Below are 16,691 nucleotides of genomic sequence, written 5' to 3' on the forward strand. Positions count from 1 at the left end.
TCGGGATCGGGATAGGCTCTCGGGCTTGGGGAACCTCTGTAGGGCTCGGGGTAGGTTCTTGGTCGGGCTCAGGGTGGGTTCTTGGTAGGGCTCGGGGTGGGCTCCAGGTACTCAACTGACGGGTTCCAGTTCACTCAACTGGCGGGCTCCGGTTCACTCAACTGGCGGGCTCCGGTTTACTAAACTGGCGGGCTCCGGGTGTTTGACTGGTCGGGCTCCGGGTGGGTGACTGTTCGGGCTCCAGGTGGGTGTCTGTCCGGCTTCGGGTGGGTCCTTGGTAGGGCTTGGGGTGGGTTCTTGGTAGGTATTGGGGCTGGGTTCTCGGTAGGGCTTTGGGCTGGGTTCTCGGTAGGGCTTTGGGCTGGGTTGTCGGTAGGGCTTGGGGGGTGGGTTCTCGGTAGGGCTTGGGGGGGGGGGGTTCTCGTTAGGGCTTGGGGGAGTGGGTTCTCGGTAGGGCTTGGGGGAGTGGGTTCTCGGTAGGGCTTGGGGGGGTGGGTTCTCGGTAGGGCTTGGGGGGGTGGGTTCTCGGTAGGGCTTGGGGGGGTGGGTTCTCGGTAGGGCTTGGGGGGGTGGGTTCTCGGTAGGGCTTGGGGGGGGGGTTTCTCGGTAGGGCTTGGGGGGGGGGTTCTCGGTAGGGCTTGGGGGGGGGGGGGGTTCTCGGTAGGGCTTGGGAGGGTGGGTTCTCGGTAGGGCTTGGGGGGGTGGGTTCTCGGTAGGGCTTGGGGGGGGTGGGTTCTCGGTAGGGCTTGGGGGGTGGGTTCTCGGTAGGGGTCGGGGTGGGCTCTTTCGGAATCGGGATAGGCTCTCGGGCTTGGGGAAGCTCTGTAGGGCTCGGGGTAGGTTCTTGGTCGGGCTCAGGGTGGGTTCTCGGTAGGGCTCGAGGCGGGCTCCAGGTACTCAACTGACGGGTTCCAGTTCACTCAACTGGCGGGCTCCGGTTCACTCAACTGGCGGGCTCCGGTTAACTAAACTGGCGGGCTCCGGGTGTTTGACTGGTCGGGCTCCGGGTGGGTGACTGTTCGGGCTCCAGGTGGGTGTCTGTCCAGCTTCGGGTAGGTTCTTGGTAGGGCTTGGGGTAGGTTCTTGGTAGGGCTTGGGGTGGGTTCTTGGTAGGGCTTGGGGGTGGGTTCTTGGTAGGGCTTGGGGGTGGGTTCTTGGTAGGGTTTGGGGTTGGCTCCCGGTCAGGCTCGGGGTGGGCTCTTTCGGGATCGGGATAGGCTCTCGGGCTTGGGGAACCTCTGTAGGGCTCGGGGTAGGTTCTTGGTCGGGCTCAGGGTGGGTTCTCGGTAGGGCTCGGGGCAGGCTCCTGGTACTCAACTGACGGGTTCCAGTTCACTCAACTGGCGGGCTCCGGTTCACTCAACTGGCGGGCTCCGGTTCACTCAACTGGCGGGCTCCGGTTTACTAAACTGGCGGGCTCCGGGTGTTTGACTGGTCGGGCTCCGGGTGGGTGACTGTTCGGGCTCCAGGTGGGTGTCTGTCCGGCTTCGGGTGGGTTCTTGGTAGGGCATAGGGTTGGCTGCCCAGACAAGTACAAGGGGAATGTTGTCTACGCTTATGTCGACCGTGCTCTAAGCCACAGCTCAGGATGGAAGCAAGTCGATGAAGAACTCTGTAGGGTAAGGCAGGTCCTAGTCAACAACGGCTTCTCCAATGGTTTCGTTGAAGACATCATAAAAAGGAAGGTGAAACACCATGCAACCTCTGAAGAGTCAACTAACACAACACCTGTACCCCCTATTAGACTATTTTACAGGAACTTCTTTTCCACAGCTCATAAAACGGAGGAAAGGGTCCTGAAAGATATTGTTAATAGGAACGTTATCCCTACAGACAAAAATCAGAAGATACAATTGACAATTTACTATAAAACCAAAAAAACAGCCAACCTACTCATGAAAAACTCTCCTGACACAAAGCAGAACGCCTTAAAGGAGACTAACGTCGTCTATACCTTCGAATGCCCACTTGGGGACTGTAAGCCTCAAAGAACTCAGTATATAGGCAAGACAACAACATCTCTTTCCAGGCGATTAACAATGCATAAGCAACAGGGCTCCATTAAGAAACATATCTCTTCCCACAACCAGGCCATCACCAGAGAAGTCTTAACAAACAACACAGAAATCATCGATAGATACAGCGATAGCAGGCAGCTTGACATCTGTGAGGCACTACACATCAAGATGTCAACACCAGCAATCAACAGCCAATTGATGCACAACTATATTCTACCCACTTCAAGACTCCGTACCAATATAGAAGCATCAAGAGGAAGTATGGGTCAATAGGCCCTTTGCAGTTACTTCCATTCTTCCCTCTCATTTATCCAATTTATACCCATTGTTCCGTGTTCTGCGTTGGTCAAAAGTTTGTTCACCTCTTCCAAAACTGTTGCAACACATCACCTCACCCAAATGCGAGTATATAAGACAAGCTGTTTAATGTTAGCATAAGTAAAACTCTGTTTAGTGTTCTCAGGTTACAGTTGTGTGTGTATAAACTAAAGTCTCTGAAAATGTAACAAGTTATTACGAAACGCGTTCAAGCCTCGCGTCAGACTAGAAATAAAAATGAATTTTGGAGAATTGATTTTTCAATTACCATCCACAGTAAAAAAGAAACATAAGAAATATTGAGAAAATTCGTGGTAGAATTATTAATCTTACCTTTTCGGTCATATTTAACAATATATACATTATATATAATATATATATATATTACTCTTATTACAAATTCGATACTTACCGCAGTTTGGATCTGGCAACCGAGGTCCCCGTGGCCCGGAACCCTCGGCCTCCACCAGCACTGTTGTGGACCAGCAGACGACATACAGGAGCAGCTCGCCAGCAACATTCCCACTCAAAATGCAACGTCAAACAACAGCTCTGACCCACGGAGAGTGGATAAGATTGTTAGGTAAGTGAATGTAGGGGGGATATTGTAGTGCAAGATGTTATTATTGTGTAATGATGAGGATCTGTGTGTGTGTGGGGGAGGAAGTTAGTAGGTCATCATATGGACAATTCGTTCTTATATAGGCATGGGTTTTCTTGTCTGTACAATGCTTTGGTGTGATGTTTAAAGAATTACTTGTCTGTACACCTATATGGGTGGGATTTAGGGTATTATAGTTCGGTATTTTTGCTGTAGGGGGTATAGGTCATTACGTATACAAGATGCTTAGTTAGCAGACTTAAAACGATAATGATTAATGATAAAACAACCTAATCCATATAACATAACCAAGTCTAACTTAGTAGTACATTTTTATCAGAAAACTAGCCTTGTTGAAATGATTTTTTACTCCCATTTTGTTTGGAGTTTGAAAAGAAATGGCGAGGGTTAAACAAAGCTCATTTATTTATTTATATACAAGAAGGTATATAAGATTTTTACTTAATTTTTAGTTTTGACAGATAAGACCATATTAAATCAGATACAAGTCATACCACATACACAATGACTCGCAAACAAATGTTAAAACCTATCTAACCTAGGGTTTCCGGGTTCGATACCCGGTGAAGGCAGAGACAAATGGGCAAAATGTTTTTCATCCTGATGCCCCTGTTACCTAGCAGTAAATAGGTACCTGGGAGTTAGACAGTTGCTACGGGCTGCTTCCTGGTGGGGGTGTAACAAAAAAGGAGGCCTGATCGAGGACCGGGCCGCGGGGACGCCAAGCCCCGAAATCATCTCAAGATAACCTAGCTCAACCCAACCTAAACTAACCAAACCAAGAATCAACCTAACCCAAACCAATGGAGTCCAGTACAGCTTAACCTAAGCTAATACATCCTACCATAACAGTATAGTGTATACGGTTTTAACAAACGGGAAAACGAGCATCGTCGAATTATTTCATGTCCAAAAAGTACCATCCATAAAGTTTGATACGTTAGGATGTATTAGCCAAGATTAGGCTGTGTTAGGCTTGGTTGGTTTGAGTTAGCCTGGGTAAGGTTAGGTAAATTTTCCAATCCATTGGTGAACAGTCATGTGTACAGGGTGACACATTATTACAGACCGTTTTACTAGTGATAAAAAAGCAATGTAGGACTAACACAACTATTGGAAAACAACAGTTGTGTTATCAGTGTATAGTAGTAATTAATAATTTTGTACAAAGTTTGCATAAAAATGTTAGGTGTTTCAAGTAACTCACTAGGTTCTGGTAGACCTTTCATGACCCGTATAAAGGCCAGGCTGTGTGTGAAGAACTGTTAAAACCATCAACAGGTAATATACAGAAATGTTTATTGAACTAAATGCAGCTGGCCGAAGCAGCCATTGACATGAAACTGTTAGCGGCCAGTTTCATGTTAGTTACGTATTTATGGAAACTCTCCATCAGCGACCACATAACCAGATTTTAAAATGCACTATAATCTTAATTTAAATATATTTTGTTATTACAGTACTGTATCTGGTTTTCTTTACAAAGTACAGTATTTATATCATCCTACCCACAACAGTTGTTTAATTTCCGAGTACCTGTTTACTGCTAGGTGAACAGAAGAATTAGGTGAAAGGAAATGTGCCCAGCCATATCTGTCCTGACTGGGAATTGAACCCAGGATCCCCAATTGGGAGTCAAGGGGAAAGGCAACCGATTTTTACCTGACTTTACCTGAGGGCCACTAACGTATTAGTGGCCTCGACGAGAACAGAAAAGGTTGTCCAAAGTCCCCTCATTTGCCTTGATTATTTTTTTCCAGTTGGATTTTAAAATGTAAGAGTTTGGGCAATTATGTTTGGCAGGTAGGCAGTTCCATGGGTTTATAACCGTATGGGGGTAAAAGGCATCTCTTGTTTTCAGTCCTATGTTGTGGTTTGTTGAGCTTTTATAAGACATTATCTGGATCAACATCCTCCAAATTGTTCAGTATTTTAAAATTTCAATGAGGTCTGCTAAGTCATGTCTGGTTTGAAGTGTTGTTAGTGCTGTGGCCCTCAACTGTTCCTGGTATGAGAGTTGATTACACTGTGATACCCTCAACTATAATAAATTCTGTTTTCAGACAACATACAGCCTCTTTGCTCAAACCCCTGGACATACTAAACATTTAATCCGTACTCTTCATTCTCTTCACATTATAAACACTTGCAAAGCTCTGTTCCTTAATACTAACTCAGATTTTAAACTTCCGAATCGTATGAAATAAGAATGTTTGATGTTCTGCATGAACATCACTGCTGAAATATCTCTAAGATTCTCTATGCAGGTCTCTATATAGAGAGACCAAATGTGTGGAATTTCCTAACCCAATGTCTTCACTTTAGTATCCCACATTGTGCTAATTACTCATCTAGTGCTGTACTATCTACAAATGCACTCCATCAACATAATTTCTCATCACCCTTATTACTACCTTACCTCTCGCTTAACAATTAGCTTAGCTTAGATGTCACGCTATTGTGATTTGTGTATAATGAAGTAAGGGCGAAGAGGTAGAACGGCCTATTGACATAGCTCGAGTGCATGGGGGGAGTTGTGTAAAATCCTGGTTTGTCTCTCGGAGAGGCTGCAGGATCCAAGTAAATTCAGAAGAATTTCTAGTTGCAATTCTTATACCATGTCGTAGCTCAGTCGATTAAGGCAGCGTCTGGGATGCTCTTGGACGCAAGTTCGAATCCTCATCACGGCCCCTTGTAGATTTGTTCTCTTAAGATTAACTGTTTCCCTTGTACAATAATTTAAAATTCACTGCAAATTTTGCGTTAGCTTTAAGATTTGCCTAAAATGCTATGCATGTTAGTGGCTTTACAAGAATGTACAGATAATGGCGATTCATTTGTACAAATAACCCATTGTAGTGTCAGGGGGGCCTAACGGCTGAGTGGACAGCGCTCCGGATTTGTATTCCTAAGGTTCCGGGTTTGATCCCCAGTGGAGGTGGAAACAAATGGGCAGAGTTTCTTTCACCCTGATGCCCCTGTTACCTAGCAGTAAATAAGTACCTGAGAGTTAGACAGCTGCTACTGGCTGCTTCCTGGGGGGGTGTAACAAAAAGGAGGCCTGGTCGAGGATTGGGCCACGGGGACGCTAAGCCCCGAAATCGTCTCAAGATAACCTCAAAATACTGTAGTGTAGTGGTCAACACGGTCAGCTCGCAATTGAAACGTTCGGGATTGATTTCTGCCGCAGGACAGGGACGTTTGGCACGTTTGCTTTTGCCCGATGCCTGTGTTCACCTAGCGGTAAATAAGTACCTAGGAGTTGGGCAACTACTGTTGGTTGCATCTTGGGAAAGACTAGTAGTTGGCCTAGAGGGGACCTTGATAAACCTAACTGGCTTTGTCCCAATGGGAAATCATACTTAAGTACGATACAAGTAAAAAACTTTTCAAAATCTTTTCTGTGGAGAGCCTTGTAGGCTCCAGGGAGCCTCTGGGCTCACCCAGAAAATGGTGTTTCATTACATTCAGTGCTGTATTTTTTTTTCAAATGTTACTTTTGTGAGGGTTTGTGTACAGTAATTAATGAACTTCATTGTTGTTTGTATTTGTAATATGTTCTCTCATCTTCCCTCCTGATTTTCCATAACTAATCACTTCTTGCAAAGAGAATTATAAAACCTGTGTTTATTGAATTCATTTTATTTGCCTTCTCACTCATGCTTTAATGTTACTTATTTGATCAATAACACCTTACTGATACAGTAATAATAATAATACATTAATATTACATTTTTATACATACCAACTGCAATATAATGTAATTTGACCATTGACAGGTACAAACCATCAGCACAAGGGACTCCAGGGGCCCCTGGTGAAGATCCAACTACTGACTACATGAATGTACTAGGCATGATCTTCAGCATGTGTGGTCTAATGATGAGAGTAAGTTTTGGGTTTCTGGCATTATAGGGTCTGTTCTGAAGCCCACGGTATCATCCCTATTGTCTACCACTATCATCCCTATTCATCCTGGCACTAGCTTGCTCAGTTTTTTTTTGTTTTCAACTCATATTTTATGAACTACTGTATATTGTATGTAAGTGATGTTGGCATTCATGGGAACATTTTCTGTGGGAGCCATGCTTTTTGTATTGTTTATATTCATGCTTCACTTGTCAGTTTAAGGCACCCATCTTGTGTGCCCTTAGCTGTTCATTCATTCTGATTTAGTTTCTCAACTCTCTGCCTTGTAGCTAGTTTGTATTACCCATTCCCACCAGTAATATTTTTCAAGATTCTGGGTGTTGTCCTAGTCAGGGCTTCTCCTTTTGAGTTGCCATTACATCAGTACTGCTTGGGACTCGGTCCACGTGGCCAGGCCTGTTGCTGGGTATTTTAGTGTGTGTTATGTCTGATTCTGACTCGTGTGCCATGTTGGTGCCTTGCATCATCTTCTGTGTGTACAGTTGGAGTCACACTAATAATACTTCAATACCTGTCACATAGGTCTGATCTTTCTAGTTTTTTAATTGATAGGAGGTTGGAGAACCGTCAACTCAACCCTTGTGACTAACATGGATGTCCATTATTCGGTAATTATTGTGCCGAAGATTGTAATTAAGTCAAAATACATTTTCACTTTACTGAAAAATTTATGGCATGAGCGTGAAGTGAGCCAAAAGTGTGACAAAGCAACAGCAGTCGGCTGAATGCTGGGCATGGGGGAAGAGGGAGGGAGGGTGTGAGACTATCCCTTCCTCATTTCCTCTCTCAAGCTTGGTGAAAAAGTTCTCTCCTTTTGAATGTTTGGTTTCAATAAAGTTGTGTGTGTGTACATCTATAATTTTAATACCAAATTATCCGTGATCAGTATCATATGCCATAATCAAGACGCATCATAAAAGAATTTTTTGCGAATAATTTATTAATAATAATAATTCATTGTGTTGGAGGACTGGCAGCCAGGTTATACATACAGTACATGTTAGGTTTGTATCCAGGTTCCCCCCCCCCCTTTCCCCCCTATCCCTAGGGTCTAATTACTGACCCTCCCCAGTATGCAATCCCACAATAAGCCGACTGACTTTTGGGTACCTATTTCCTGCTAGGTGAACAGGTACATTAGGTGATAGGATACACACCAGCCATTTCTATCTTGCCTGGGATTTGAACCCAGAATTCTAGATTGCGAGTCAAGAACGAACTCGACTATACTACCGGTACCCTCAATTTACTGGGATTTATGTCAAGAATGGTTGAGTTTGTGTAAATCCTGGTCATTATGTTATGTTGGGACCACCAATAACTGTCATATACTGTAATTATGATTTTTAAATGGAATTGTTTGCCAATGATTGCTCTATCATATGCCATTGTCAAAATGATAAGTACATACTGTAATAGATCATGTTGGCCCACAAATTTTAGATCCATTTGGCATAGGGTCTCCATTTTTGTGCAACTCTGGAGCTCTTCTCAGTGTTACCTTGAGGTGCTTCCGGGGCTTAGCGTCCCCGCGGCCCGGTCGTCGACCAGGCCTCCTGGTTGCCGGACTGATCAACAAGGCTGTTGGATGCGGCTGCTCGCAGCCTGACGTATGAGTCACAGCCTGGTTGATCAGGTGTAATTATGTTTAGAGCAGGGTTCTTCCCAGCTGGCTTCACCATTTGTGTTGTCTTCAAAGATTGCCTTGATAGCATTGCTCTAGTTGTTTGAGCTGCTGCTGTGGGATGTGGTTGCATATTTACACTATATGCGGCCTGTCGTGCTTTCCAGCGTGCAGTTCTAGATCATCAGGAATCTTCTTAGTTGTATTCCTTGCGGTTTGCCTCTCTTTTTACACCCTTTCTACTTTCTGGAGGGAAAGGGAAGGGAAGGGAATTATTAGGAGAAATCACTAAATCATTATAACTATATAGCATTTGGAAGGGATCAATATAAGGATTTTTGATGGGACATGGGGACGAAATTGTGCCCAACCACTTGGACAGTCGGGGATTGAAAACCGGCTTGCAAAAAAATGGGCCTTCGCTCTACTGTCTAGCCCAAGTGGTTGGGCGGGAAGGGAAGGTAGATCAATCTTTGATAGCTGGCAGTGCAGTATTTTAGCCTCGGTCTGCTTCAGTTGAGTTCTTCGGATCCAGCTTTGGGCCATGTAGATCCATATCTCCTGGTTCCTGGCTGGGGTAGGGGTTCTAGTGCATCGTTCGCTCTGGACAGTGCTCCTGTTCACCCTTCGTTTTTGAAGTGTTGACCTTTTAGGCAAGTTGATTGAAACCTCAGGTAACCTCAGGGCTGTCATCTGGTGGAAGATGGGTAAATCAAGGGCCTACCAGAAAAAGATGTTTAATTATACAGTATTCAATGCTTAATTTTCACATATATAGTACAGTACATGTTTTAAGTAAATAATATCAGACTTTATCTTGGATCATTTTCTTATTTAGGGTTTTAATCTTATAATACTTATATTGAGGAATGTGATTTCTACTCACTTTATGAATTTTAATCCTCCAAATACTGTATTATTAAAACTATGATTATAGAAATTTTAGACATTGTTGTTATAAATGATACTCTATAGTGAACTCATTATTTCTTACTTGCAGTTGAAGTGGTGTGCTTGGGTTGCGCTATACTGCTCCTGCATCAGCTTTGCCAACTCGAGAGTCAATGACGATACGAAACAAATGCTCAGCAGCTTCATGTAAGGTTTATCTTGTTTTCTTCTGAAATTTGTATATTACTAAACCCATAAAGGTACAACCTGTCCTCATAGCATGTCACATTTTAACATATACTTTACTTTACACAAGGCCAAAACCTGGTGTACTAAGGCAAATAAACATTGCGACGGGGTAAATACCCTAACTGTGCAACCTGTCCTCTTACAAATTACTGTACGTCTGAATTTGGTCGTTTGCCCATATGGCCGAAAATAGACGTAATTTAAAAATAAAAAAATTAAAATAAATTTTGGATTTTGTTTCAAAACAGTAAGTTAAGGGTCCTCTCGTAGGTTAGGAGGGCAGGAAATTGTCCTCAAGTTTCAAAAGCTATGAAAAACGTTAAATGAAAGTTTCCTCTCCTAACCTTTCCAAGTAAGCCAGAGGACTTAGAGAAAATGCGACAGTATATCACTTTCGTGAGCCAATTTCATTTCCAATTACGTTCATTTTTGGATATAGCATGCATTCGAACGAAACGCGACGTTATTTTCAAGAGGACAGGTTGAACCATGATGTGCCTGACCACCATCATATGGTGGGTCAGGTCACCTAAAGTCCCAGCTAGCCTGCCATCCCCGCTCGTTGAGCCAAATGGAACCCCCAAATATTCTATAAGGAAGAGAACAGGACTGGGAGGTGAGCGATTGACTACATGCCTGAAAAGGGCATTTCATTACCTGGATCTGGATTTGTACCTGGATAAGGGGGTTCTGGGATTTCTTTTCTCCAAGCCTGGCCTGGGCCAGGCATGACGTGCAAGATCTTGGTCCAGTAGACTGTTGCTTGGAGTGGCCTGCAGGGCCATATTCCCACTTACAATCTAGTTAGTCCAGCACTTCTTGCAGGAAACTCTAATTTTTTCTTGAAGAAATACTTTTGTTCCAGCCATACTTATTTTATTTGCTGTGAGGATATTAAGGAGCCGTGGTCCTTTGATATTCATACAGTGTTCTATGATTGTTCCTGTGGCACCTTTATTCTTCACTTGCGCTATTCTGCATTTCCTACCATATTGTTCGCTCCACTACCTTACCTTACCTTGAGGTGCTTCCGGGGCTTAGCGTCCCCGCGGCCCGGTCGTCGACCAGGCCTCTTGGTTGCTGAACTGATCAACCAGGCTGTTGGACGCGGCTGCTCGCAGCCTGATGTATGAGTCACAGCCTGGTTGATCAGGTATCCTTTGGAGGTGCTTATCCAGTTCTCTCTTGAACACTGTGAGGGGTCGGCCAGTTATGCCCCTTATGTGTAGCGGAAGCGTGTTGAACAGTCTCGGGCCTCTGATGTTGATAGAGTTCTCTCTCGGAGTACTTGTTGCACCTCCGCTTTTCAACGGGGGTATTCTGCACATCCTTCCATGTCTTCTGGTCTCATGTGATGTTATTTCTGTGTGCAGGTTTGGGACCAGCCCCTCTAATATTTTCCACGTGTAAATTATTATGTATCTCTCCCGCCTGCGCTCAAGGGAGTACAGATTTAGGCTCTTTAGTCGGTCCCAATAGTTTAGATGTTTTACTGAGTGGATTCTAGCAGTAAAGGATCTCTGCACACTCTCCAGGTCAGCAATTTCTCCAGCTTTGAAAGGGGCTGTCATTGTGCAGCAGTACTCCACTCTAGAGAGCACAAGCGTTTTGAAAAGTATCATCATCGGTATAGCATCTGTTATAATATTGTGCAAATTTTGGACCTGGATATTCATACAGTGTTCTATGACTGTTTCTGTGGCACATTTTTTCTTCACTTGCGCTATTCTGCATTTCCTACCATATTGTTCGCTCCACTATGTTATAATACTGTGCAAATTTTCGACCTGGAGTTCAGTCCATGTATACAGTACATGATACCTCTCTTGTCTCCTTTCCAGAGTACATTTTGGGAGCTTCAAATGGTCCCAATAATTTATGTACTTTATTGTGTTTGTGTGCTGAGTATGTCCTCTGTATTCCCTGTGTTTCAACAATCTCTCTTGCTCTGATTTGTTATTTTTGGGAGAGCCCTGTCAGTAGTTTTCTGAGCTTACTTGTCACTATAGCATTGACTTCATGATTTTCCTAAGGGTGACAACACTTGCATAATTGTCTTTTGTTATTGAATGTAATTTAAATTACATTAATCAACCCATTGTTACTGGCTAATAGTTCTGATTTTCAAAGTAAATTATCATAATTAAACAAATATACTTTTATTTGCTTGTCACAAATAATTTACTAATTATATTAACATTTCAGGTTGTCCATTTCTGCAGTTGTGATGTCCTACCTTCAAAACCCACAGCCAATGACACCTCCATGGTCCAATATATAAACTGTTCTATATTATCGATTGTTTTTGGTTGAATGGAAATGTATAATTGCCTCACCATACTTGTATTAAAATTGTACTGCTGAATGACAGTGACAATTTTAGTTTTAATAAACTAGCTAATGGTGCCAGGTTTGTATTATGATGTGCAATATGGAACAGTGCCAACATTTGATGATGTGCATGAGTTACAAAATGGCTTGGTTTGTTAATCTTTTAATTTGTGTAGCCTGCACTATATAATTCTTGTTATACTTCCCATCCAAAAGTTTCTTGTAAGCAGCTTGTCTTTTTTTTTTCTTTAACAAATGGACAAATTTGTATTGTCCCATAACATTATCATGTCATTCATGCAAGTGTAAAAGGCAATAGCATGAAGGTCAAAGCTTGAAATATCCTGGAATATGAAGTACCATACGAGTTGATCCTCGAGTGATAACCACATTAGTACAGTATATAGCCTCCATATTAGACATAAAAGGAAGACTTGATCACCACGTTAAAAATAGAAGAGTGAAAGGGAATTGGGAGTGGAATGGTAGGCAGTCAGTATGGGGGAAGGGAGACTTTTGGAGTACAGTACAGTACTGTCCATTCAGTAGAGTCAGGCTGTCACCTGATCGGATGACAGGCAAAGTTATCAGTCACTAGCACTGATTTTATAGTTTTCTTCGAGGTGACATCAACTGCATAATATCTTTTTGATCATGAAATTACATTAACTCCAACCAGTTACTGCTGGCTAATAATTCTTAGACATAAAGGAAAGAGGACAAATCAGAAGAGCATGTTAAGATAGGGCTACCTGAATAGGTTTCAGTTGTGGTTACTCCATCAGAGGGGCGTTCATGGGGATAAAGACAGATTCTACAGTAAATTGTTAATTCCTCTTTTAGGACTGCCTCCTCTTCCATTTTGCTTAGTTATGCAAAGTTGTTGTTTTATGGTTACAAAGGAAACATATCATTCCTTAATTTCTTATTTTGACTGTATCAGAATTTAGAATTTCTAAAATATAGTTACAGGTTGTAAGTACAGTATGTATAACAGTTTATACAGTACTATACTTAGTGTATAAAATATATATTAATGCAGCCATATGTATTATTGTAAAATATGTACTTTTGTATTTCATAGTAAACCTTTTACCATATATAATTATCTTCTCCTTTCAATAGTGCATTTGTCATGTTGAATTATATGGTATATCAGGATTTTATCGGTACTACCTTGTTGACTGCGTGTTCCTCCCGTTACTATACTGTATACAGTATCTCTCCTTCCCATTACAGTATTACGCTGAGATGTATCAGTAAGATGGTTGGGCTCACTGGCTCAAGCAAAGAATATTCACTATACAATACTATATTGAATATAAATTCAGTGGATTTTGTACTACATGGGAACCTGGTCCAAGATAGGGATTTTAATCTAGCCAGTGACCTGTACAATGAATTTGGCATCTAGATAATGCAGAATTCCTCCAAGACTGATAATTTTAAATTAATATTACTAAAAAATTCAAACAGTGCTTTTTCCATGGGATTTCTGCATCAAATTATGCACAAATGTATGTCCTATCATGTGCACAAATAAAGGGTGAATGCTGTGGATCTTGTTGTCCATTAAAATCTGTACAATAAAGCTTTCAGTCACATGCCATCCCTAAGGTGTGGCGTTGTTTACAATTTCCCATTTAGAATCCTTTCATTAGAAAGTATTTACACCACAGTATTGTATGTCGAACATAAAAAATATTAAATGTATAAAGATATTGTACACAATGTGATAAATCAATGATATAATCTTTAGAGCAGGACAGCACGATCGAACCAATGTTGTGGATAACCACAGATGTGCACCTTAACCCATGGACTAGGATGTGCAAAAAGTTACACGACCTGGGGCCGGATTCAGGAAGGTACTTACGAAGGTTTTTCCTCTTGGCTAAGAGCGTTTTCCGTCTTAGCGCCTTTGTGGCGGCTACGTCCGTATTCAATTAACTACCCTAAGTGGAAAAACCTTCTTAAGTTCATTCCTGGATTTAAGTGTGGTTTCGACCACTCGTAGCTTTACGTAAACTGGATATAAGTAATTTTTTCTCTACAACATAACACTGGGATCGATTTATGATATTGGAACATGACCAAAATATTATAGCTGGTGAATCTAGTGAAGAGGAATCCTTCGTGTTAGTTATATATGCATTCTCTGCTTGAAACTTGAAGTAAATATGTGTTTGATGATAGTAGAATTAGTTTTATAATAGCAAGATATTATACCAGTAGTTAAGTAAATAAACACTTGTGAACATGAAATATGAGAGAAGGTGATGAGCCCTGCCTGATGGGATCATTTACTATCACCAAATGCGCCTGTTCACCTAGTAGTAAGGGTGTACCTTAGCTATACATACCCATTTCTAATTTATTTAGTTTGGTTTTATTTTGAAATTAAATCTGGGTGAGACATAAAATAAAAATATGCTGCACAAATGATGTTAGGTAAGGAAAAGGGTAAAAATGTCACAAACTTTATTCAGTGAATACTTAAAGCTATAATTATGACTATATAGATTATTAAAAAAGAGAGAGGGAAGTAGGGGTCCAAGACCTCTTCCTGTTATACAATTTGGGTGTGGAACAAGTAATTATCAAAAGAAGGCATCATGCCGGGAAGGCTATGTAGCAGTAAGGCAGTGAGGTGAGGCAGCTACTTATTTGAGAAATGCTTATTTTATTTACCTTATAAGCTGAGGCAACTTATTTTATTTGAGGAATACTCAGCTGATTCCTCTACATTTAGCATGGAGCAAATTTGTGTCCAAGACCTCTTCCTGTTACTCAATTTGGCTGTGTGTAACCAAACTAGAAGTGCTCTACAAATCAAGGGACCCAGAATGTGGAATGACCTCCCGAATCATGTCAAAGGCTGTACCCCTCTCAACCAGTTTAAGAGTTAAACCAAGTACTGCCAAATTAACTCCATGTAACCTAACTTACCTCCTAAATGTCAACCCATGTCTTGCTATTTTTTAAACAACGCTGTTCACCAACATGTGCAATTGCTGATTTATGCTATGTTAACCCCCTTTTTGTATTTTTTTTATTCCTTCTTTCAACACAATTTATACCTAATCCCGATTACTATTAAGTTTTAGTCTGTGTTTTTTTTTCCCCCACACCTTGCCCGAAATGCTATGAGTATTAGTGGCTTTAGGTATTTTATGTACTAGCTCTGCCTATAAATCCATCATTATGTTTGTAAATCAACTGTATGTACTTTTCTTGAATAAAATGTATTTATTATTTATTTTTTAATCAGTAAGTATTAAAAGAAGGCACCAAGCTGGGAAGGCTATGTAGCACCATTGTGTGTAACAATAAACCAAATTTTTTTTTAACAAATAATGCACCTGTATGGGAAAACAAATCCTGTCAGCTGTAAAAATATTGATGCAGTTATTTAAATGAAAAATATAATGAAAGAAATATTACTGGTTTATTTTTATCCTATCTTTTTGTACTGTACAGTATATCCAAGGAAGTGAAAAATTGAGACATAATGCACAATTTGATGAATGATTAGCAGTTCAAAAGAAATATGACTTGTATTACATATCAACATGAGATCTTAATGATCCATGGTCAACATGATTTAATAAGGATAATACAGTACTGTATTTGTAATACAAACTATAATTTAAAATCTTTATTACTGATTTTTATTATTAAGAAGATTAGGTATACACAGCAATGTGCTGCTACCCTAGTCTATATGGAATATTACACAGTGTTGATAAAAAACTAGCTATAAATTTATCTAATACTCCCATCTCACAGGATGGTTAGACATACTGTACATGGAATCAATTTAGAAAATACCAGCCTCAATGCAAAAAACAAATCAACTCTGACTAAACAACTCTAAGCAATTTTCACAAGAGGTAAGCACTGAATCATGGAAACATTATATTATAATTACTCTTACCAGTTTCTACAAAACTCCTCTCAAACAATGTATTTTTAAACATGTTTAGGTATACACAGCAATGTGCTGCTTCCCTATTCTGTATAAAGGACCACACAGTGTAGATCAAAAACCAGCTACAAGCTCACCCAACATCCTCACCTCACAGGATGGCCAGTCATACATGGAATTAGGAGAGAACAAAATACTTAATGCTGATCTATTAGCCTCCACTGGCAAAATCTGGGTGCAGCACAAGAATATCTTCCAATATTCCTGAGTGTATGAAGTAATTACAGAGCTCAAAATACCTCATACCATTTGGTATGAAGTCACTGATAACAGGACAATCACAGATATAGTGTTGGAGAGTATGTTCTCTCAAGTAGGACTGAAAACAGATGTTTTTTTTTCCACCAAGAGGACTATAAACCCATGGAACCGCCTACCCGCTGAAGTCGTAAATGCCAAATTCCAGCTAAAAAATATCATTAAGACAATTGGCGGGCCCTTTAACAAGCCGCCGGCTTTCTGTCCTCTTCGAGGTCACTAGATAGTTAGTGGCCCTTGGGTAAATTCAGCAAATATATACAATAATTGTCAGCGCATCTTCCGAGCAACAAGGACAGCTACACAGTATCTCTTAGAATTACGTAGGTAAACAACAAATGTAACATATTTGTTTACTACAATGTCGGTGCTGGCTGTAGAAGTTGAAAAAACATTGTTTTACTTCGAAATATACTAATTTTATAAGAAAATTCGACGTAAATAGGAGGCAGTAGAGCTCCG

At 41.2% G+C, this 16,691-nt stretch overlaps 1 protein-coding gene across 1 annotated transcript in view; it reads left to right on the forward strand.

Annotated features, from left to right (window-relative positions):
- The window catches only part of LOC123754369 (protein Asterix-like), a 33,479-nt gene extending 20,572 nt beyond the window's left edge, over window positions 1-12,907 (forward strand). Inside the window, exons 2-5 of the mRNA XM_069308533.1 lie at window positions 2,754-2,919; window positions 6,738-6,846; window positions 9,513-9,610; window positions 11,858-12,907. Of these exons, the coding sequence (XP_069164634.1) occupies window positions 2,754-2,919; window positions 6,738-6,846; window positions 9,513-9,610; window positions 11,858-11,933 (449 nt within the window). The 3' untranslated portion in view covers window positions 11,934-12,907. The remainder of the gene's footprint in view (window positions 1-2,753; window positions 2,920-6,737; window positions 6,847-9,512; window positions 9,611-11,857) is intronic.
- The last annotated feature ends 3,784 nt before the right edge of the window (window positions 12,908-16,691 follow it).

This window comes from Procambarus clarkii, chromosome 62 (genome assembly GCF_040958095.1).
Source record: "Procambarus clarkii isolate CNS0578487 chromosome 62, FALCON_Pclarkii_2.0, whole genome shotgun sequence".
Lineage (NCBI taxonomy): Eukaryota > Metazoa > Arthropoda > Malacostraca > Decapoda > Cambaridae > Procambarus > Procambarus clarkii.